Here is a 24,246-nt window from a genome sequence, read left to right as displayed (position 1 = left end):
CTCAGATAATCTATTCTAATACATTTACCTGTAGCTCTATGCCAGGGGATAAGTTCAGTAAAAGGGCAGAGAATTATCTCGGCTGGACGGTGCTATTGTGATGACCTGAGTAAGAGCTGTCTTCTACGTACCGGCTCAGGAGGAACTGTTATCTTTCCAGAGCTGGGATGCACCAGTAGACACCAGCAGGTTATAATGTACACTATAACACACAGCTCACAGAGTGTGTGTGTGTGTGGTATTATAGTGGTAAAAAATTTGCATGAGGGCAGCCATCTGTGGCCCTGTCTTCATGGATGGACACACCTGGTGCTGTGCCTGATGAAAGCTCATGGGCTCATTCTGCAGACATTAGCCAGAGGAGACAATAAGGGCAAAGAGCACATTGCCTGATATTCTTATGTAACATAATATAAAGGTGATCATCGGTAGTTTTAGTGCTCTTTTTTTAGTCATGCTAGCAGCTTGGCGGTTGGGATGGCAATGTCAGTCTGTTGCTCAATCAACCACTTCAGTCCACTTTATCTCAACCACTCTTGAATGGATTGCTATGACATTTGGTATAGATATCCAAGGTGCCCAGAGAATGAATCCTAATGGCTTTGGTGAACCACTGACATTCTCTCAAGTGCTACCAGCAGCTAAAGTATTTATGTATCCAGTGAAGTGGCTCAACTTATAGTGGACGGATTGACACCACATTTTGTATAGACATTCATGGCTCCCAGATAACGCATCCTAACTACTGACATTTCCTCTACCACCATGAGGTCCAGAGGTTTGTTGTTTTTAGGGATATGTCTCAATAAGTCTTGGATGGATTAGTAAAGACATTAATGCCCCCCTCAGGATGAATTATAATAACCTTGATGATCCCTTGAACCTACAGAGAAGTATCACCTGAATCTTCAGCTCCCCTTGGATTTACAGAGCTTTATAATGAGTTTCAGCTCATGGTTTAGCCGTAAAGCCTGCGACTGCTGTTTTGGTTCACTCTCACAGCTCTCAGTGTTGTTTTCAGTGGACAAAGCTCTAAAAACCCACTGTACACTACTTGCACAGCATCAAATGGCAAATGCTGGGGGCCGTAGGGCAAACAGACCAAGTTGGCAACTAGCTGGTGAACATAGTGGAGCATTTAGCAGCTAAAGAACCAGGTATTAGTATCAGGAGTTAATATAGAGACCAAAAACAAAGCTAAAGAGAGTGAAAATTGATGTTCGCTATATCAATTTAAAATTTGATATGTCAGTGTTGTGCTCACAACTTGTTTCTGCTGCCACCAAGTGGACAAAAAATCAATTATTGCAGGTTAAACTCCACAATGAGGTTAGTACTTTGTTTAATAAATAGAATCCTGCAAAACTAATGACATTCCCATCCACTTCAGAATTACTTTGTGTTTACTGCTATCAGCATATTGGTTTTGTCATAAAGTTTAGCTTAGTCTTGTTAACATTTGCACTGATGTCATTAATAGGTTATAGTTTTCACCTACAGCAATGTTATATGGTTTCTTTTAGTGTTTCAGTGGCATCATGACTTTGCAGCATCATTGCCAGGGTTTGAGATTATTCATGGATGCATGAGTTTGGAGGCAGAATTGGGTCCTATTACCAGAGATGAGAAGAAGGTCATTGTTGGCTGCTCGCTGGAGAGAATTCCTCTCCAGTGAGAGAGACGTTATCAGCACAGCTACCTCATTATAAGACCTCACTCTGAGTCGAGGACCCCGAGGCCAGGCAGGATATTAAAGCTTAAAGAAACTTGCTGACATGGCAGGAGAAGTCATTCTCAACATCAACAGGAAAACATCCAAATCAACCCACTTGGCAGATTCAAATGGATTCTAGTGGTTCTGACTTCAAATGACTTAGGCCTCCTGTATAAATCTATTAAAGGAACTGCTGAAGTAAGAAATCAGTTACAGCTGATGCTAATGTAGTACTGTACCTTACCAGAATTAGCTTACTTCTCATTCAGCATTTTGCACAAATTGCACGTTATTTTGATGGCAAAATCCTGGAAATGTTCAGAACAGAATTTAAAACTTTGACAATGATTGTATGCACACTGTTATCTGCCCACACAGTGTGTACATTAACACCCCTCTGATTCTCCACACACATACACCATATAAGTACATAGATGAATACACTGTATTATGACTGGGTGAATAATTACATTGTTAGTAAGAATATTTTATATTCTTTTATGTATTGATGTTTGAACTGCATTCCACTGTTATGCAATACATCAGACAAAACACTTCACACATGTAAACCAAAAATAAAACCCCAGTAATATCTTAATTGTTTTTTAATGACTGCACAGTGAGCTTGAAGTCATTCATTTCCACAACAGAATTTAAAACAATAGTACATGTCATTGCAATATGATTCCCCTAAAATTTGATGTACGTTGATATTTAAGTATGACCCAGCCCTACACTCCTTTCAACCTTCCTTCTGTTCAGACAGACTTCAGTGTGCCAGCTCCTGTAATCCCCTTAGGCACACCACCTGCAGACTGTGTTATGTAAAGCGAGGAAGGAGACATTATAAGAGCTGACCAGACTGTCCTGCATCACAGAGCTGAGCACAGGTTGAAGTGTCCAAACACACAACAGGACAGACCCGCCATCAGTGGGTTTCCTGTCCTGGGAGTCCGGGAAGAGCAGCTTGAGAGAGAGAGAGAGAGAGAGAGACAAGTGTTATCTGGACTTTAACTCAGTCCTGATCCAAAATGTTTTTCAGAGTCCCAAGACTTACTCCGGGCTACATCAGGCTGCTGCAGGTGAGTTGGGCAGTTTGGGAGGTTTTGAGAGTGTTCGATGGTTTTTGTCAATTTGAACTTCCATCAAATGAAGTGACACTGGTGAGATTTAGAGTCAAGTAGATGCCGTGACCACCCACAGAGTGCTGTGATTATTACTATCAGAAGCATAGTGACACTAAAGCTGTCTATGCTGGGTTGCAGGAAGGTAGAGTGCTGAGTCATTGGAAGTGCTATGATCTAAGAAGCAGAAGTGGATTGTACTGTATTGCAATTTTTTTTTTTTTTTTTTTTTTGCATCAAGCAACTTGTTTTGATTAAAACAAAAAGGTAGAAATCCCTGTCAATGCCTTGTATTTAAAGTCTAGATTACACGATGCTCGTCATGCTCTGTCTCCCCTGGGCCTTATGGAGTAGAATAAAGTGGTAGATGAAATAACGTTGACGGTTTTGAGCGCAGCCATTGACGTAATGAAGTGTTTGCAAGGTACTGGTTTTATGGATACTTACAGAAAGCTATAGCCTTATACCGCCATGATACTGCCATTTTTGTTTTTTGTTGTGTCTTAACAGATGATGGAATACTGTACTATCATAATATATTACACACCATCCACAAATACAAGTTTGTTCCAGTTTTCTGTGCCTTTTGTCTTAGCTCACAAAACACAATCACCTTTTTGTTGGCGTTTACCATAAACAATGGCAAAATCCAAGCCTGTGACAGCCCATTGCGTTGTAAATGGAAATGGGAACTGGGTGAGTGAGCTACAGGAATGGCTTCTTAACTGTCTGTGACACAGCTCCATTAGAAACTATGAAGTTTGTCTTATTTGCTCCTCTATGCTGTTTATAATTGTCAAGGGTCCACTGAGGAAATTGCCCATGTCACAAAATAGACGAGCTTTTTGTCTGTCAAAAGAGACAGACCGCAATTTGGTAAATGAGCGAAGATGAGTTTTTAATCTCTCTGGCATTGGTGGGAGAGGGCTAGATAGGGTGGGGGCTGAGGTGAGCATGTTTTAGCTCATTCATGTGATGCAGTGTAATGTTTCGGAAAAGGGCTGCTGCGAGGCATGTTGTCCTCCTGTGCTCTATAGGCCTGAAAATTGATCCCCATCCATGCATATAAATGGGGATCAATGTTGAATGTTAATAAATAAGGACACTTCAGTCATTCTTTGCCAGGAAGTTGTGTTATCTCTGTACTGCTTTGATAGCAGCTCTGATGTAGTTAATTTATCTTAAATACTCAAATGCAACATTTCTCTATTCATTTTTCTCCCCTTTCAGACCCAGGCCTACCATAACGTGTCTGTGACGCCTCCAGCTGAGAAGAACATACCCGGCATGGCTATGCTGCTGGGGGCCGTGGGGATCGGGATGTGTGGCTACAGCTCCAGGCAGTTGGCCCTCCACCACCGGCCCTCTGCACGTGTGCTGCAGTTGGTTGGCACACACACTGATGCCAGCATGGTGGGCACAGCGACCCATAGGACCCCCTTCCTGGATGTTACTCGCCGGGCTGGTGCCTGCCAGGAGATCCCGGCTCCTTCCTTTGTGGGCCAGAAAGTTCCTTTGAAATAACCTGCAATGCTAGGTTGGATATATATTGGCCAGCATCACAGGTTGAGTTCCAGTAACTACACTTATGCACATCTAAGATTGTAGCTATGCTGGCCCACTGCACCAGTGTGGCCCATGTGCTCTCTGATGATGTGCTAGTGTGGATATTTGAATGACCTCAACCTTTATGTTGGCAGGAAGTTGGATGTCTTATAGTAATAATGAATTCTGTAACTAGCGCAACGCATAAAAATAGTTAAACTGCTGTTGGATTGTGTCAATTAGTCACTGATATTAGAGTCTTCATATACTGAGAGGGCACTAAGCAATATGCATGATTGGATGAGTACATAATGATGCTGGAACTTCCCAAAGACTGTTACTGAATGTAGCTTAAAGGAGCTAACATGTTTAATTTGGAGATATTGTGTGTCTTTTTGAGGCATGGCGTAAAAAAGGGACTGACGCTTGGCAGTGCCCCTTCGTACACAGATGGTTGGCAGCCCTCTCCCTGTGCCCCAACCCCCCTTCACTTTCCCTCCCCAGGCAGACAGCCATGTGTAAGTGCTTTAGCAAGCCCATCCCTGCCCATGACTTCAATTGATTTCCTCTGAGGAGGAGCAGGTGCCATCCATCAACAAGCCTTGGCATTTTCTGGCACAGTCTTGCATCGGCTGTCAATCAAGTGACAGTGGCAGAAGACACAGGTTGGCTGAATCAGTGACTGGTGCTTCCTGTGTTCAGAAAAGTTAAATTCTCCAAGGGCTTGGTGAGGATGGAGAAAGAATAGCAGAGTGGCAGGGCGTTTTTGCGAATTGAAAACCCTTTAACAAAAGGAAGTTAAGTACTTTCCAGACTGAAACCCGAGTCATGTAAACAACACTTGTACAAATACACCTGGCTGGATTATGAATCCTAATTTACCTGGCTGAGACACTACGGGTGGCAGGCAGACGAGGTAGAGTGGTGATTCCTCCTGGATAAGCCTGTGTCCTCTGTAGGGATTACCCCAGGTGGAAGATCATTCCTGGCACACACACTCACTCACCTAATCTGGTATTAGAGACAAGGACCCGTGAGAGGTTGACAGTATCTGTGCATCCCAAATTTGTACCATTCCCCCTGCAGTGTCCACCGATTGTCCTACTGTGATACATAGACTTATAGTTTATGGAATCGGTGTTTCCATTTGTGTTTACACCAAAAAATGTAGCAGTAAAAGTGGACTAGAGATTTGGCGAGACACTGAGTGTGGTTGAGAATGCGTGCTGTGCCTTATGGATAGCACAGGGTCATACTGTCTTTATCTTTACTGTCTCTTATTTTCACTATGAACATAAAAAAATCTACTAAATGTAGAATTTTACATTTCAGAGAATGTTTATTTTCCTACAAGCAGGACACAGGCAGAGGAGAAAGTTCCCATGTAGTCTGCAAAGTTGTGAAAAAGGAGGGTGGTGAGAAAGTTGAGTGTTTCATCACTTAGAGGTCAGTCAGACCTTATAATCCAGTTTTTCATTGCTGAAGAGCCACCCTTGTCTGCCAAATTGGATCAGCAGCTTGTTGTTGCAGGTTGGGGTTTTTTAGAGCCACAATAGGGGCCCTCCAGAACGCTAGCGCAGTAGGTCACCAACAAAATGGTCATAATCCACTCAGCAGAGAGGGCTAATGGCTCCAACTGGCATTGACACTGTCTGAACAATTGGTCACCTTACTCTGCACAGAGACCGACACCCATAAACAATTTCATAATGGGGATGTGATGGTATCAAAATAACAGGATACTCTATACACCGGTGGGGAAAACATAGGGTAAATTTGGGTCATGAAATTTTAGGAACACCTGATTCTGATACATGTATGAATTACCATGATCTTCATCTGTTCTAAAATCTAAGTGTGAAAGTGTCTGTCTCTGGCACCAAACTGCATTTTATAGTCACATTCAGTCACCACACTTCCATAAGTGTGAAATCAACCTGGGTGAGGACTGGAGCTTGTGTAATGCACCTGGCTGGTTTTGATGGATTCTCTCTATACTGCAGTGGTGCGCAGTGAGCACAGAGCACTGTGGAAACCTATTGATCTCAATCAGAGAGTTTGGGGTTGGGGGAGAGGGGGAGGGCTTGTCTCCTCACTGCAGCAAACTTCCTGTTTCACTCAGCATTGTACAGTTTATGAGGGAGAACTGCCAAGACGGTGCGCTGACAAAAAGGAATATCTGAAAAACATGTTTGCTGCTGGAATAAAATACAGGGAATGTTTGAAAGCACAGTATTCATCTGTTAGCTTGTTGTGGGTGTCACACATCACTGCTCATTCATTTCAATCTGTAAAAGGTCCACAAACTCCGGTTCAGCTGTGCCCATTAAAGGAGAGATGTGTTCTTTTAGCCGTATAATTAATATTTAATGAAAAGATGTTGGAAGAGATTTATGAAATAAAAGCATATTTGGCAAACATGCTTCTCTACTGTTGCACTTAGTCACACCTGTGGGTCAGATGGTTTTTGTACAGTGTTGTGCAATGAAGTTGAGCTTTTTGTACTAAGAAATAAATATATTTTTAGTCAAAGTGCAATCCATGCTGTTTTGGTGTAACTAGGCTTATTTTGAAAAATTTGTAGCAGCTGAACCATTCAGTCAAGCAGATTTAGACTTTAAACCTCCAGTACAGGTTGCAGGTTTCACATAATGGGTCATTATTGTTATTAAGGTAAATCATTTCTCAATTACACATGGAGACAGTAATCACAAAGACAATCACAATCCAAACTATCAAATCATGAGCTACCTTACATTATCTAAACATTTATATAATCACTGTTAAGATGGATACTGTGAGTTAATAAAATATCTCGACATCCACATTCACTTTAGTAAAGTACAAGTAAAAATAAAAATATTGTCTGATATTGACTCAGAATATCCACATTGGATACTCAGGAGCCCTTAAAAGACCACTGACCTTCAAACTTCTACTCACCTGTCCACAACTCTGTGCATGTCTTAAGTGTCAAGACCTAGGATAACAAAAACATAACAACCAGTCATGGTTAAAGGCTACACCTGAGCAGGCAGCAAATAGGCCTGCTTACAGATTGTACAAAATATTGTATCACAATAAAAGAGCCCATTTAAACACAGACTATTTACAGGTGTTAGAGCATACTAAAGATCAGCATAGGCATTATAATAAGAGTCAGAGGTTGGTCAGAATTCACTATATGGTTGGACTGAAACCTTAAATGTGTGGGGCCAAGTTTTGGAACAGTTTACCAGATGACATCTGATCTATTAGAAAACGGGTATTAAAGGAAATGAATGCACATTTAGTGTATGTAGTATTTGTATAATGAGTAATATGTAATGAAATCTGCAAGTCACAACTTTCACGTAATATAGCAGAGGTGCAGCAGACCTCGAAATAAGATCTTTTAACTTTTAGTGTTTTTATCCTGTTTGCTTCCATTTCATGCAAAACTTGAGCTACATGCTATTTATAGCCTTTCATGGGTGTGTGTATGTGTGTGTGTGTGTGTGTGTGTGTGTGTGTGTGTGTGTGTGTGTGTTTCTTATGACAGAAACAAATCAAAATAGTTGCATTAATGCCAAATAGTAATCAAACATACAACCTTAGTTTAAAGCTCTAACATCTAAGCAAAGCATCCAGATGTTGCACAGGAACTGACAGTGTGTTAATACTGATATAATCAGAGGGATGCAGAGAGCAAACAATCAATGCAAAGGTTTGAATACATTTTATCTAGTAAAAGCAGGTATGAGGAAGGTTTAACTACGGGGTTTTCATCCTGCTGCCTAGCACAGTGGGTCAGTGGGTCATCAGCCTGGGAGAGTCAGCTTCATCATTAAGTCAAGAGATAAGAGGAGCCACTACACATCCCAGAGGCAACAGGTTCTTCCAAACGCAGCCTAACTGTGCCCTCCAGTGGACACATCCAGCGGTTATCGACACTATCGGTCATCTCTGTCCGGAGTTTTCTCCTTCTTGTCAGTGCGCGTTTAAAACTCAGATTGTGTCCTCATATCAACATGTTTCCAGCAGCAAGTGGTCGCTTGGGTTAAACTTCGGTCTATAGATATGCAGCTGCATATCTCGCTCTCCCATCCCCTCTCCTCTCCTCGGCGAGGACGCAGCAGGGCAGTGCGCTTGGCTGAGCAGCGCTGAAAGAAGCAAAGCGTGGAGGAGAAGAAGAGTTCAACAAACTCAGAACAAAGGGATTGGGGAGATTATTTGTCCGCTTTCAAGAGGTTTGTATCCACTTTTCGTTTCTCTCCAAATCAAAGATGTGGGTTTTAGCGTAGAGGGCGAAAAAAGTTAAGTTACTTTGCCAAACGCGTTTTTTTTGGTTTTTTTTTTAGAACTCTTTGGAGCACGCTGCTTCGGGTTTATGTGTAAAAGTTTGGATTGCGCGTTAAAGTCTGCGGCGTTAGAACAAAATGAAGTTATGTTTGTATCAACATTCCATCTCAGATGTGTTTTGCCTGCTTGGACTAGTTGTGTTGTTTCGATGGGGCGGAATGTGTTGGTTTTGGCGCATTTCTCTCAACTCACAATCTCTTCAGATGTGTTTCAACCTGACATGCTCACAGCTTTGTTTGTCACATGTGGTCACACTGTGATCGAGCCTCTTTAAGTAAACAGGCTGATTTTCTTCAAACATTCAAATGAGTGGCATGAATTCCCTGTAACTTCACCCAGTCTGTGTGTGTGTGTGTGTGTGTGTGTGTGTGCGCGTGCGTGTAGGTCACCTCTACAGTGAGTGAAAGAGCAACAAGCAACTGCAGGGCACCATCAGTGGCCCAAACCCCATTACTGCAGTATGGGCAACTTTTCCAGCAAGGACAGCCATGGACCCACAGGTAGGTCAGCACACGCACACACACACACATACACACATACACACACACTTACTTATCAGCCTGCAGTTTTCTCTTTCTTTTAACCCAACTGTGCTCAGATCACTTTCCTTGAATCTCCTTTGTTCTGTCTCTGCAGTCACAAATGGATTTCAAATGTTTGGCAGTACACACTCAGTACGCCTGGCAATGTCTGTGTGTTGGCCTCATGTTTTCAAATGTTCTGAGAATAAAGCCAGCACACCTAAAGGCTCTGATACATGTAGTAGAAGGGGGACGGGTACAAGGAGAAATAGGAAAAATACAGGAAGGATGCTAGAGACTGCATGAAAGAGGGGTGGATAAGGGGTAATCAGGAAATTGAAGGCAACAAAAGGAGAAGCAAGCGGAAAGGCTGTGTGTGTGTGTGTGTGTGTGTGTGTGTCTGCTGAACGGCAGCAGGAATCTTGGCAGCCCTCCTGCGTATTGCTCAGTGAGTGGTCATTCTCCTCGCGTCCCTATGTGATTCGTTCTGGCCCCGCCGGGCCAGCTGTGATGAATCGGCAGAATTCCCCGGCTCAGCACAAGGGCAGTGGATTAATCATAGGAAGCCTAATGCTATCTGACACACACACACACACACACACACACACACACACACACACACACACACACACTATTTCTCTTTCAGTCAATCTGCCACCAGTGTGTATGGTTGGACGAGCCGCATTAAGGTTTGGAATGAAGAAATAAAAAGCAGGGGTGGCATGAGAAAGTTATTAGACAATCCTGTCATTCTTTCTCAGTGATTTGGCTGTACAGCAGGTGGTACATAACTTTGAATATGTTCGACTGCTCCTCTTACATCATTTAAGAAAAAAAAAAACCATTCTTCTAGCAGAGAGACTTTTGTCCAAACAAGGAGAAGGAGGAAAGAAAGGGAAAGATACATGGTGTCCAGTGGCTCCAAGAGCTTCACAAGTTATTGGTGGCATGTTGTTATGGGCAAGGAACTCTGATCCAAAAAGTAAAAATCACTTGGGTGTGTTTTTATTGTGTCAAGTTTGGAAATGTATCGGCGGCTGACTGCTGCATATTCGTCTGTCTTTGGGGAACATTTGTCCTCTGTGTGTTCCTTAATTTTGAGAATGAGTGTCGCAGCAACCTTGATGAGCAGTCCAAGAGGAATGTCTGTATTAAAGCATTCATCTTCAGGGGCCTGGCCTGGATGTTTGCTGGCTAATGAGGGCCTTGCTGCTCCAGTCACCTCAATGAATGATGTTCTCAGTATCAACATACCAAACTAGTGACCACTAATCTGTTTTTTTCTCTCGTCATTTTGTCCATGCTTACTGCTCTATCAGTTCTTTCAATCTGTTTTGTTGTTTCTCTTTATTCACAACCTTAAGGGCCCCCTTCATTCAAAATAACAATACTGATAAATGTTGTTTGTTGTTACTTCACTTGGATGTTTGAATTATGTATGAACAGAGTTTGACACTAGAGGATGTTTCCACATTGGAGGGGGAAAGTTGAGGACGTAATGCACCAGTGTGATTTTGTGACATTCACAAGTGGTTGGGAGGCCAATCACAATCCAGTATGTAACTTAAGTGTGTTGTGGAAATATAGCAGCTCCAGGTCACATACACTTATAATGGACGTCAGTGAAGTACGAGACATTTTGTTTGGTAGATACATTTTAGACTAGAAAGATATCAGACACAGTTTATTATTCTAAGCAGTGTATTTTTTATATATATCTTTTGTTTTTTTTGTTATTATATCTGAATCCAGTTGTGTGTTTTTTCCAGGGGCCCATGGGGATATTTTCCACACTCCTCCTGCGTCTCCACAGGGTGATGGGCCTCCTTTTGTGCCAGGTGTCCCTCTGCTTCCTCACCCTGCCTCGCCTCAACCTTCCTCGACAGCCCCAGTTTCATCTCCACCTCCAGTCCCACTCCTCACATCCAGCGGGAAGAAAGCACCATCTAGCAGCCCTACCACTTCTCCTCCTGATTGGAGGCCTCATCCACCAGTCAGTTCGAATATCTCCACCATTGGCCCTGGAGTTAGCCAGGTGCACAGCAAGCCAGGAAGTACAGGGATTAAAGGACAAGCCACTTTGGGGAGGAATGGGGGTCCTCCTACCTCCACCCCTCGGACTCTGGTCTTCCAGGGGAAGACTGTGGCTGTCAGCCCTACAAAGAGCCCCTCTCCCCTGTGTAGTGCCACACCTGTGGTGGGCAGCTCTTCAGGACAGACCTGGAGAGAAAGGGACAGTGGTCTGAGTCAGTCTTTACTCCCCGGTCATGAATCTGGGGACAGCCAGGGTGAGGAACTGGAGAAGCTGCTGGAGGAGTGTAGGACAACACTGGGTATCACTGGCAGCCAGGAGGGGGCCACGAACACAGCAGGCAAGAGTCATATGTCTGTCATAGTGCTAGTATTTAATTTTTCAATACATATTTTACCCTGAATCTACTTCCGATAAATAATCAGGCCTGCAGTATTTTTGTTGAGCATTAAAAGTTTTCATTTAACTGTGGGCCTAACATTTTTCAGTTTTGAGAAGGGCAGATCCATTTCCTTGACATTTTTTTTTTATTTGCTATGCATGTGATGTCTTCTGACATTTCTCTATCCTTTCCTCAGAGATACTGAAGGATCTACTGACAGAAGTGAAGAGTTTGAAGAGTACTTTGCAGGTGAGATGTGACAGAAAGGTTGCTTTTAAATATATTCCTGCCTTTCTTCTTTCTTTCTTCTCGAGTTTTTGGCTGCGTGCTCAGGGTTATACTAATGGTAGTGGACTATTTTTGCTTAACTGAACAGCGATGGTCCAGTTTTGGATTTCTCTATGTTGCTGCAGTGTGCATGGTGTAATAGGAGCAACACTCAACCGTTTGAAGTGTGCTGTCTTTTTCTAGATATTCCCAAACCAAAAGAAAAGTGTAAGGCATGATTACGGGGTATATGTGCTTTGATTAGTTATAACTACTCGTAAAAGTGAAACATGTGAACAAACAAGGTTATGTTAAAGTGAAAGGCGAGTCTGATTATATTTTGACATATACAAACTAGCTCTGCATTGAATCAGAATCCACTTTACTGGCCAACTACAGTATCTGTAGACATACAAGGAGTGTTACATAACAGTAACAGTTCCAAGAACAATTTAAAGGAAGATGGATTGAAATAGACGTCCAGCTAAAAGCAACAATGATCAACAAGTCAAGTGTTTCTGTAAATTGATTATAAGAACACTTGAATAGGGTGTATTCATTCCTATTAAAATCTATCTTTTCTTTGTACCTTTTTCCATCTTTAGTCCTATTTTTCACACATGGAAAAACACTTTTTTTCACACACTTGAAAGACTAAACTGGATGAGTATAGCAATGTAAACAGGAAGTCATGCAGTCCAATTATACAGAAGTCAGAGTAGTACTTGTGACCTTTCATCCAGGAGATAACACCAAAACACACCCTGTCAACCCCCCCTCCCCCCCTCCATCACAATAGGCCTTGGAATGGGTCCCACTGGGAGCTGCAGCTTTGCTAATTGAGGTTTTCCTGTCCTCTGCTTCCCCTGAGAGGCCTGAAAAAGGGAAATTGTTGAGATCATCTTCTCTCCTACTTTCTTGTAGCTCATACATGTTGAATTTATTGGATGTTGTTGCATGTAGGTGTGGCTTCTTCTGAAGGATAACGTAAGTCTTGAACATTGGCAGGACACCGTTTGCCTTCATTGTTAAAGATTTTCTTCTGAAAGTAAGAACCAAACCTTCTATTGCACACATTCATTTCTCTTTATTGGACCCCAGTGAAAGATGCTTATTCATTAGGGACCAACCACCTACTTTGGATCGACCCATTATTAGGTTCCCATCCCAAAGTTGAATAAACCATACACAATAAAAATAAAAATTCTGCAGCATTCTTTAGTCCTATTGCTCAGGCGTTCCATGCTCTTATGAGGATGGTGATATGCTGCGGTAATTTCCTGTCAGTCGTTCGTTCCAATTCCTGACCCTCCCTTATGAGGATTGTATCCAGAGGCTCCCAGCTTCCTCTAGATCTGCCACAGATTACAACAGCTGGAGTATGACCTATAGTATGCCTCCCTCAACCCCATCTCTTTTCTCCTCTTTTCTTCCCTCTGTCACTGTCCCCACTTCTATTGTTCTTTTATTTCGCCATATATATATATTAGAATCAGAATTATTTGAATTCCATTATATTGCAAGCAAGTGTACTCGAGCTCTTCTACCCCACACTCACCTGTTTCTCTATTTGACATTCAATCCCTGCTCCCTCCTGCCTTTCTTTCCTCTCTTCTCCACTTTCCCAAACCCCTATAAGGGACCTGGAAATACAAGCCTTGCACAGGCCAGCTGAACCTCAGAGAGTCTGTGGTATAGCACTGAGAGGTAGCCGTGTATTAGAAGTCGGGGCAATCCAACACTGTGTTTACATGGGCCCTCGATAGTGCAATATAAGCTAGCAAAGCTCGACTTTATGAACCCTCTCGGTCTGCTCTGCTGTCCTGGGAGCCTTTTTGTGGAGAGCTGGAGAAGGGGAGTGCAGTGCGGAGGAGGGGGTTCACATTCGGCTGTTCGGGAGACAAAACTTGTTTTGTTTTGTGCGGTGTGGTGAGGGGGGCGGGGGGCGGGGGGCAGTGACTGACTAGCCATGTGTTTTTCTGTGTGTGCTGCACGTGAGACGGAAGACTCGCAAACACGTACAGATGCATTGAAAGTCTTGGCTAGTGCAATAGGCTTTTTAGCTTTGTAGGGAAGCCTCCCTCCCCCTTCCCTTGCTGTGCCTCTCTCCCTTTTCTTCATTCCCTCATTCTTTCTCCATCAGAGAGCTGACCGCTCCTCCCTGAGTACAAGAACTCAAAACAATTACCCACCAACTTTTGCTGCATTGCTTCTCTCTATCTCATCCCTCCCTTCCTCTCTCTGTCTCCCACCCCGTCCTCTGTCTTGCTTTGTCACCTCCTTGTCTGTTCTTTCACTTCCATTTATCTTTTTATCTGACCCCAGGTTGCTTAAGCCTTTTTCCTTCAGCTCTGACCTCTTGTTTTTTGACCTTTTTCCCCATGTAATTTAAGTAGCCATTATTCTTCCAGTCAGCTAAGCCTCTCCTCTGCGCCTCTTCATCTGTCTTGATCCCTGTGTTCCCAAATCCTCCTGTCTTTCTCTGTCTGTCCACAATCATAATGTATTTCTTAAAGTGAATACTAAAAAAAGACACATGATTACCCAATGTGCAGCGAACTACTAAGGATGTTATCCGATGTACCATCTGTCTGTGCTTATGTGCACCACCAGTGTTCAATTGTCTTAACCAACAAAAATGAAAACACTGCATTCATGGTTGGGCAGTGAGTGTGTGTGTGTGTGTGTGTGTGTGTGTGTGTGTGTGTGTGTGTGTGTGTGTGTGTGTGTGTGTGTGTGTGTGTGTGTGTGTGTGGGTGTGGGGGTGGCTGGTCAGATTTGTGTTCCCTCCCCTCCTGGAGATTCAGTCGATCTCTAAGCCCTGCTTTGGAATCAGTTCCAGGTGAACGGGGCCGGAGATTTTCAGGAATGATCACCAGGTTCCCTCTGCTCTTTTCTCCTCGCTAGGCTGCTCCAGCTACCCAGACTCAAAAAGGCCCAGTATCTAGAGGCCACGGAGGCTGTTCACATGTAGAATGAGGATTTAGTGTGTTTGGGCTGGTTGGAGGAGGGGGCTTGTGTGCGTGCTGTGTCAACTTTGCAGCACAGAGTAAATGGCACCCATTTCTTTGATGTCTGCGGACATTTAGATATGCAACTTGTAGGCTCTACCAAGTTTTTTTTTTTATGTGCCAGTCACGGGGAATTTGGCCATTTTCTACGTGCGTGTGACTGTTGAAGAGGGAATTATATGTACCTAAATAGGTGTAACTGTGTATTCAACCACTTTTTGGAATATACACCACAGGCTGTGGAAAACTGGAGAGAGGAACCATTACAGAGTGGGGATGTTTCCCAAAGTATGTATTAGAAAGACTGGGTGTGGAAGTGAACTCGGGACAGATGGTTGGAACACATACACAATAACACACTCTCACAAACTGACACAATCTCCAAGAGTGCTGGACCCTTTCCAGGAATTGTCAGGAACTCAGATGTGCATCAAGAGTATAGACAAACTTGTGTGTCTGTGTATGTGTGTTTGAATGCTGGATAGCACATCTGGTCTTGCAGTGGGGCACTAGGTCAGCTCTTGAGGGTGTGGGTGTGTGTGTGTGTGTGTGTGTGTGTGTGTGTGTGTGTGTGTGTGTGTGTGTGTGTGTGTGTGTGTGTGTGTGTGTGTGTGTGTGTGTGTGTGTGTGTGTGTGTCTGTCTTAAATGTGACAGTCCACACCCTTATCTCAGTGTGACTGAGGAGCTCCTCTTCCTGTTTCCTTAAACAGACATGCTCCAGTTGGAGTGGCCACGTCCAGATAACAAAGGCTCTCTGAAGACAAGATCCAAGTGGTTGTTTTAGTGTTACTTAAAGGACCAGCTTGTTGGCATCTAGTGGTGACGTTGCAGATTGCAACCAACTGATGACCCCTTGACTAAAGTGTGTCGGAGAAACTGCGGTGGCGTGCCAAAAACGTGAATTGCCTTATCTAGAAGCAGTGTTTGATTTGTCCCTTCTGGGCTGCTGTATAAACATGGTGGTTCAACATGGCGGACTCTGAGGAAGAAGACCTGCTCCCTCTGTAGATTTAAAAAAAAGGTTAATTCTGAATATTGTGAATCTGAATATCATCCATTTCTGTCAATAGATCCCTAAATCTTCCACACTGGTCTTTTATATCATATAGAAAATTTTCTGTCTATCCCCCTATTCATTTGACACATGTTGCCAGGCAGAGTGTGCTTTAACTTACCCTGACTGTGTGTGAGAAATCTTAACAATGTGGTTAAGTGGTGAGGTAAAAGAATAAAGTGTGTGTGTGTGTGTGTGTGTGTGTGTCCGTCCAACGTAATCAGGTCCAGCTGTGGTCTTCAGTCACTGGTCAGTCGAAGGAGCAACTTGGCTCACATATCACCCCCTCCTCCACATCTCCATCCATTCTTCATCTAATTACCAACTTTTCCAGCCCCTGCGCTCCTCAGCTCTCCCTCACATCTCTCTGGCTTCCATTGCTCCACAAGCAGCATTAAATCTGTGCAGGATTTCGACTACTTTTATTGTCCTTCATCTCCCCTTTTCCGTCTTTCTCATTCCCTCTCTCCTTTTTAAGATGATGGTTGCTTAACGCTTTTTTTTTAATGGTCTGGTATCGTTTACCGTCTGGCTTCATAGGTTCGGAGCGCGTCTTTTGATGTCTGGGGCAGTGTTTGTGCATGTCCGAGGCAATAATACTCTTAAAGAATAAAAACGTGGGAAGTTTTTATCCATCACTCATCCTCAAAGATATGAAACTGAATCTGCGTCAGTCCCACACACACATTTGCAATAAATAAATAAAAAAGTCATTGCCACACTGTTGATGACACAGAAGGCAGTTTCACAATGCTTCCAGAATGTGAATTGCTTAAATCTGTTATCTGTTTTTTCTGTCTGTGTCCAAACTTGTTAGGGGTCTTTTTTCTTCTTCTAAAAATCTAGCTCATATTCTCGTTTGGTTGATCTTAGGTGACATGAGTGAAACACACTGAGCAAAACCTTTTGGCACACAATTCAGTTACGGCTCATTAGAGTCGACTCCACTCCTCTCTGCTTGCTGAGGCTTGCTGCTCCGTTCAGTTCAACTTGTAGTCTCCTATTGAAAGCCAAACGGATATTTGATCGTTCACTTGATTATAGTGATTGTCTGCTGAGGGTTCAGCTATGTTTGTTTTTGGCAGTCATGTCCAGTTTGGGTTTAAAAGTGCCAGTTTTAATCCTTTTGTATGCTTTGTATTCAGGTATTGCAGAAAATGATTTGCAATAGCATAATCCTCGTCAAAGTGGAGCAGCACCACTTATCTGTTTATACTGTAATGAAATGTCTTTCAGCACATTTGTAGTAGTCATAACACGAGCAACTCCGGATGATTCGTAATAAATTTGGTGATCTTTTAACTTCAGCCATCATGAGGTTAACATTTAAATTTTTCCAATACTTTTGGTTTATGGCCAAATACCTGCTAAATGAATCAGTGTCACTTTTGTATAAAAAGTCCCCTTGAAAGACAAAGCATTGAGAAAGACAAGTTTCCAGAAGACCACATGAGTTGATGCGTTAAGGCTGATTGAGTGCTATAATCTACCTTATCTTTTAAGAAAGACAACAACACAAATATAAGTATGTGTTCAAATAAAGCCTCATAAATCCGTCGGAATCATAAACACCCCCATTGTTTCCCCTTCAGACGGAGCGTGGGGAATGGCTGCAGTTCCAGGCTGACCTACAGGTGGCGGTGTCAGTGGCAGACCGCCTGAGAGCCGAGGCAGAAGAAGAGCTGACAGCGCTCCGAACAGCGCACAAGGATGTTGAGAGGGAGCTGGCTGCTGCCCAGCAGAGGCAGAAGGAGGCCGATATGCAACTGGTCACCCTAAGAGGGGAGTTAAAGGAGAGTAAGCAGAGACTGGCTACTCTCACCCAGGCTCAAGGCAAAACTGACACCCAGGATCCATGTCAGGAACCAGTGCGGCCCAGTGGAGAACCAACCAACAGCTCAGAAAGCACAGAAGGGACCCAGAGGGGCAGGGAGAAGGGGGTGTACAAGTTGGGACGAGAAGGGGTGGAAAGCAGGGGTCAGAACGAAGTGACAAAGGATGTTGCAAGCGAGGAGGCTAGAACAGACTGTAAAGGTGTGACTAAGCGTTACCTCAGAAATGTGACCAATGAGGATAGGAGTGGAGAGGAGGGGCGATCCAACGAGACACGAAGGACATTAACCACTGAGAGGTCGAGGTGAGATAAACAGTTTGACCTTTCAGGGGAATACACAAAAACAAATAGTATTTCTGCATCACATTATTACAACATCATTTTGTGTAGGTGGCACTTTAATGTGTTCACACAGTCAGATATTTCAAAACAAAGCTCTTTCTTTTGTCTTCTGCATTTTTTGTCTGTGACATCGCAGTCATAAATGGATACCAATCACCAAATTTGGTCAGGACTGTGATTGTGGTTTCTTTTTTTTATGTTGTACTCAACCCACAGGCCTCCACAGGGGCACTTGAGGACAGTTCCAACCGCTTAATTCATAGCTGGAGCCAAGTGGAACAGCTGTTGCAGAAAAAAATTCATCAAAAACAGTTTGTTTGGTTTATTACGTCTGTTCTCTAAACTATGTATTGAAATGTTGCAGAAGCCTGTCCAGATTACCTGCTTCTTCAGACACCCCCACCATGCAGAATGGAACTTCCCAGTCCAATACTCCATCAACAGCTGGACCCACGAACAAGGTCAGATACTTTATCTAGAGGATGATCCCTCATTTTGGTTGTCAGCTGGGAAATGTTCCCACACTTAATTCATGGTTTGCTGTTCATGTAATGATTTTAATTTGTAGAAATCTTTTTTGTTTTTATAGAACTTGGGGCAACTAAGAGGCAGAAGAAGTCTGGATTGGCAAGACAGCAGGTTAAACACTGACACAGGTGTGTGTGTGTCTGTGTGTCTATGTGTCTGTGTGTGTGTCTGTGTGTAAAATGCTTGTGTACAATGTGTCACAGTATACTTCAGATTGTAGCTGTTTCCTTTTTTATCCTAAAATTGAGTTTTTGACCCCAAATCTTGTTTGTATTGTACATGTGCACGAGGACGCACAATGTGATGGCATTAACATACAAGTGTAGCAATTAGACCCGACCGATATGACATTTTTGAGGCCGATACCAATTACCGATGTGGCCACTGATACAGTGTATATTTTAGCTGAAATTAAAATCGACCTTTTCTATGTGAATTGTGCAACAATTTAGCACCAATATGGTTATGCAAAGACAAATACGTTTATTAAAGAATATTTAAGTTAAATGAGTTTTGACATTGTAAATACATATACATAAAACCAATTGTAGTTGACATTGCTGAGAGGTGCGTCTTCTCTCTCACTTTGTGCTGCTTACCATAGTATTGCAAATTGCAGTGCACTCAGCTGGATAACCTTTGCAGTCATGCCAACAAGCATTTTTCTGCGTTGTATAAAGGAAAAAACACCACTTTAATATCAGCACGTATCGGATAACCTATGCTTATATGTCTGATATAGGTCGATATTGGCTGATCAGTATATCAGTCGGCCTCTTGTAGCAGTGTGCCATCAAAGGCTGGAGGCTCGTGCACAAACCCACCGGTAGTTATTACCTCACTCTGAAGTTCCCTTCAGCTATGCAGAGCATTTTTGCGTCTTTTAAATTGCTGCGGTTTTACAGACCGAAGAATAGCTGCTGCAATGTGCTGATGGGGATCCGAATAAACTAAACTGATGATGGTACACTCTTGTAATTTCCAGTTTGAGTTTATATTTCTAATTAGCATACAAGCTCAGATAAACCAACTATACACTACCTGCATAGCACCAAACAGCGCACACATATAGGTACCTACTACCTGGTGAACATAGTGGGGTATTTAGCGACACGACTCAAAGTGCTAATGTGTCTCTGTGTTTTTGGGATGTGAACATGGGCAGTTTGCTAACTTGCTGCGTGCTACTTTATACAGTGAAAGTCAAGCTTGTTCTGTTGCCCCCAACTGACCAAAAATCAATAAATGGCACTTTAAACATGTAGAAGTTCGTGTAGGTTTAAGGGTGGTGTAGCTAAACCTCTCCTTCCATCAATGCCTGATGAAAGTGTTCATGACGGCAGACTGCTGGGTAATGAACTGTGGTTGCTTGTCTTTACAGGAAAACGTGAAGAGTCTCTAAACAAGTACAACTCTTCCCTCACTGAGCTGCCTCCCATCAAGTGAGTCTACACACCCACACACACACATTGAAAAACTATTGTGTCCAAGAGCCCAGCCCAATTGCTACATCCTGTGTAAATCTAATTACCCGTTCCGACCCAAGTACATTTGTCTGGTGACCTCATAAAGCTCGGTATTGAGGCCAGAACAACTCTCTTGCTTGAATCAATGTGTTAATTAGGTTTTCTTTTCAATAACAGAGTCAAGTTTATGGCAAAATTCTTTTTTATTTCTCCACAAAAGCCCAACTGATTATAACAGCAACTCCTGCAGTGTTTAAACCAAAAAAAATTTGAAGCCCTCAGCAAATTTATATCTTGTTGTTGTCAGGTCCCAGGATGGTTTCAACCTGCTTCTGCGTCGCCACGGAGGCTCAAAGAGAAACTCACTGCTTCGGTGGTGTCAGAGCCGAACACAAGGCTACAAGGTGATCCCGGATATTTGCATATCTTTCTTGAAGCTGGACTAAGTGATATTTTATATGATCTTACACTGGTCTTAAAAAAAGCTAAACCAAAATGTAATGGATGTAACAGATAATGTTGTATTGGTGATATTAATTGACAGCCTTAGCGTGGTTCAGTCAGGATGGACTAAGTGAAATAAGGGAGTTATTGAATAATGAATTTAGTTGATATCGTATAATACACACATCATCTTTTGGTGTTTAGACTCCACTGTGTATTTGCAAGGTCTGGCGATTCAATATGTATCACGATACAGGGGTTACTATTCAATATATTGTGATATTGTAAGCAAGGTGATATATTGACATTTTTTACAGTTGTCACAAATTGATACTATATCACAAATCAAGATATCGCAATACAATATTTAAAAAAATATTTTCTTACACCCGTATTCCACTGTCACATAATTATGATAGAGGTAGTCACTCTAGTCATTCAAGAATGTCCCCCCAGTTGAGTCCTCGCTTTGATGGCGAAGAGGTGAAGAAACATTTATCCTAGCTGAAGATCTGGATAGATCCATAATAGATCTGTATTATGTCAAATGGAACGACTGCTGACAGCAGCAACAAAGGGAACAGAATGATTGGCGAGATGATTGGCGAGATGATTGGCGAGATGATTGGCGAGATGAGTGGCTCACGATTCTTGTGGCAAAGATTGATTAAAGTCAATAAGGGGATGGCTTGCAGATTGCAAAAACCTAAAGAAATAGGGAAAGATGGGGACTATATTGATGATTACTTGTCCTAAGCTTCATTTTGTATTGTGAGGATGATATACGCATATGTAAAAGTATGTAGCTCCTCTGATTTATAGCGATTATGCTCTCATGCTAATCTAATATGAAGAACCACTGGAAAAGTTTCTGGACTTTTCTCCCAACTTGAAGAGGTGTATCACTGCTTTTGATGGTCGCACTAGGGAGTCGGAATTCTAGCCTCTCTTGAATTTATTGTGATTCTCCTCTTCCGCCTCCTTCACATAGTTACCCACCAGAGTTTCAGTTGGCTACTGCAGCTAAACCCATTGGTTCTCTTGTGTTACCATAATCTTTTGTCTTTTCTCCCCATGCAGAATATTGACATCACAAACTTCAGCAGCAGCTGGGCCGATGGTCTAGCCTTCTCTGCTGTCTACCATACCTACCTCCCTTCACACATCCCTTACAGCACTCTTACTCCAGAGAGCAAGGTAGAAACTGTGCCTGTTTAATGAAATGGACCAAGTGATTTATGGTGTACAACTTATTGACTTGTACTTTTCTTTGCAGAGGGAGAATCTCAACCTGGCATTCAAAACAGGGGAGACTGTTGGGATTGCACAAACTCTGGTAAGCCTCTTTGTCTTTTCTAAATGAAACAAATTCTAGGTCAGATGCGAGGTTGATTTTGAGCCTATAAACTTATTATGAATCTTCTATCCACAGACGGTAGAGGAGATGCTGAGAGCAGGCGGTCCTGACTGGCAGAGGGTCCTGAGCTACGTGGAGAGTATCTACCGTCACTTTGAGATGTGACTGCTGGAGATACTGACTTACAATCCAGTGGATCCTTAAGGACTCTTCAAAGGAAGCAACACAAGTTGGCTCTGAATACTATACTATACTTTTGTTGCTTGTCTGGAAACTGGAGAAACTGATGTTCTTCTGTTAGCAAAAAAAGACATTCAAAGCTTCAATTTTCAACTTTTTCGACATTAAAATAATTGTTTCTGCTTGTGTTAAGTGTGTTAAGTGCAGGATATCTTAGAAACAACAATAACAATGGCAAAAACTTTGGTTGTCTCCATTTATTTTTTATTGTCACTTAACAGATGCTGGCTCAGGCAAGGAAAAATAAAGTGTGTTAATTGTTAGTGCATTGCATATACTTTCAGTATTTATTGAAAAATACGTACTGTTACTTCATACAGTCCACTATGGAGAATGAAACATGCATTATGATTACATACAAACACATTTTCACAGCCAAGCGTATGTTTTTGTAACACTGGACGAAAATTTTTCCTGTCCATATTTTATCAATACATTATTAAATAATATATACATTGATACCTGAAACATAAAAAAGTACTTTAGAAATTTTATTTTGCTACTGTGGATCGAAGTTCCATCGGCTTGGTTTTCTGGTTTTTCTGTCATTTCAGAAAATGTCTTCTGGCCAGGTGGAAGTGACAAGGTGCAAAGTATTGATTGGTTTACTGCCATCGGCTCCACAGTCGGTATTACATTTTTGTTGTTGTATGCATTATTTTATTTTTAAAGCACTTAATCAGCTGACATTTGGCATACATCAGTAGTTTGAAGAATTCAGATGCAGTGAAAGTATACAGCTTATCAGACTGAGTGAAATGTGTAGAGGTGAGAACCTGACCAACTGGGGAGGGGAAAATTAACAAAACCCCACCTTTTAATACAAAAAGTTAAATATAGTAGCTTTCAGAATAAAGCCTACTGTTGACCACGATAGATATTCAGAATATCTGGATCTTTTTTATAGCATCCCTTTGAGGAACGTGTATGGACAGGTAGAGTTGCTGTAAATGTCTCCACACTGGTACTTCACTGGCCTAAAGTACTGTATTACACAATGTCCATCAAATCTGTAGGCAGTCCTTAAACTGCACATTGTTTTATCTGCCAATATATTTTGCCTTTTAACCTTGTCTGTGATGCTCTGCAAAGATTGTCTTTTTCCTGGAACTTTTAGCACTCTGTAAATACGCACTTTTGCCAGCACTTTGTTGATGTAAGAATACAATAATGTACAGTACAGACATTGCACAACTGCTGTAGTCTTTAAATGGCTGGGCAGACGTTCAGTCGTAAGGCTGCAGACCAGTTAGAAGATTTCTCAAGTTCTGTTTTTGAATGTGGCAATGATCAATATCTGAAAGTGCCTCCATGTTATCGCAATTGTGCCAGTGCTGTTTAGGTGCTCAGGGATGTGCATCACAGGAGTGACTTAGAGCAAAAGCAAATGCAAGCCTACACGTGCTTGTGCATCCGGTTGCAATGCCATCTCACGTCGTCACACCTGCATCCTCAACATATGCACAAATTCCCCCTCATACCACGCAAGTGCTGAGAAACTGAATAACTGGTTTTGTTTTGACAAGTTTAAAGCTGAGTTTGTTGCCAAAGTCATACGTGCCAAATGTTGGAAAAATAATCTTTGGTGGAAATAGACCATTGTAAAAAAAAAAATGTTTATATGTAACTAGTGTGAAAAGAAAATTATACCAAAGAAATAAAATGTTAATATGAAGCAAAGAATACTGTCTGTATTGTGACTGTCAAAGAAAAATCTCAACACTACCATAAAGAGACTGAACACAGAACATCCATTTAAGGACTTATAACCAAGACTCCCACCTCTTCCGGCTTTGTAAAGGTTATCATTGGAGGTGAATGAAGCGCATGTTTTAAGTTATGAGTTAGCTTGGACTCTACTACCCCCTGCTGGTAATGGTGAGTTAATACAGATTTTTATTACTGCTGGATGTCCCTCAATGAAAATTTTAATTACTGCTTAGCGGTTAAAACGTGGCCTTACAATCTCAGCTCATCTGCTCCATGCTGCTATTTTTACTGCAAACTCTGTATGAACTGTATTTTTGTGTCAGACTTGCTTAC

The 24,246-nt window shown here is 42.2% G+C and overlaps 2 protein-coding genes across 3 annotated transcripts; both read left to right on the top strand.

Annotated features, from left to right (window-relative positions):
- Positions 1–2,699: 2,699 nt before the first annotated feature.
- Positions 2,700–6,803, top strand: zgc:193593 (uncharacterized protein LOC564090 homolog). The gene is made up of 2 exons (XM_051391942.1): positions 2,700–2,796; positions 4,069–6,803. The coding sequence occupies exons 1-2, from the start codon at positions 2,746–2,748 to the stop codon at positions 4,360–4,362; spliced, it is 345 nt and encodes a 114-aa protein (XP_051247902.1). The 5' UTR covers positions 2,700–2,745; the 3' UTR covers positions 4,363–6,803.
- A 1,478-nt stretch (positions 6,804–8,281) lies between these two features.
- On the top strand, positions 8,282–23,886 carry si:ch211-195o20.7 (cytospin-A). Of its 2 annotated transcripts, none has more exons than XM_051391629.1 (12): positions 8,282–8,612; positions 9,122–9,224; positions 11,015–11,617; positions 11,856–11,908; positions 17,585–18,129; positions 18,533–18,629; positions 18,758–18,824; positions 20,078–20,138; positions 20,470–20,566; positions 21,687–21,803; positions 21,883–21,942; positions 22,039–23,886. In XM_051391629.1, the coding sequence occupies exons 2-12, from the start codon at positions 9,185–9,187 to the stop codon at positions 22,126–22,128; spliced, it is 1,830 nt and encodes a 609-aa protein (XP_051247589.1). In that variant the 5' UTR covers positions 8,282–8,612; positions 9,122–9,184; the 3' UTR covers positions 22,129–23,886. The 2 variants fall into 2 exon arrangements, with proteins under 2 accessions (XP_051247589.1, XP_051247581.1); XM_051391621.1 differs by having other exon boundaries at positions 9,109–9,224.
- The last annotated feature ends 360 nt before the right edge of the window (positions 23,887–24,246 follow it).

The sequence above is a fragment of the Dicentrarchus labrax genome, unplaced genomic scaffold (genome assembly GCF_905237075.1).
Source record: "Dicentrarchus labrax unplaced genomic scaffold, dlabrax2021, whole genome shotgun sequence".
NCBI lineage: Eukaryota > Metazoa > Chordata > Actinopteri > Moronidae > Dicentrarchus > Dicentrarchus labrax.
Note: the sequence above shows the minus strand (reverse complement) of the source record. Positions and strands in the feature narration are given on the sequence as shown.

Excerpts from the sequence above, each read along its gene's own strand:
- zgc:193593 (XM_051391942.1), top strand. The coding sequence starts at position 2,746 with ATGTTTTTCAGAGTCCCAAGACTTACTCCGGGCTACATCAGGCTGCTG. Across the intron at positions 2,797-4,068 it reads GCTACATCAGGCTGCTGCAG|ACCCAGGCCTACCATAACGT; the intron begins GTGAGTTGGGCA and ends CTCCCCTTTCAG.
- si:ch211-195o20.7 (XM_051391629.1), top strand. The coding sequence starts at position 9,185 with ATGGGCAACTTTTCCAGCAAGGACAGCCATGGACCCACAG. Across the intron at positions 11,909-17,584 it reads GTTTGAAGAGTACTTTGCAG|ACGGAGCGTGGGGAATGGCT; the intron begins GTGAGATGTGAC and ends TTTCCCCTTCAG. Across the intron at positions 18,825-20,077 it reads CAGGTTAAACACTGACACAG|GAAAACGTGAAGAGTCTCTA; the intron begins GTGTGTGTGTGT and ends TTGTCTTTACAG.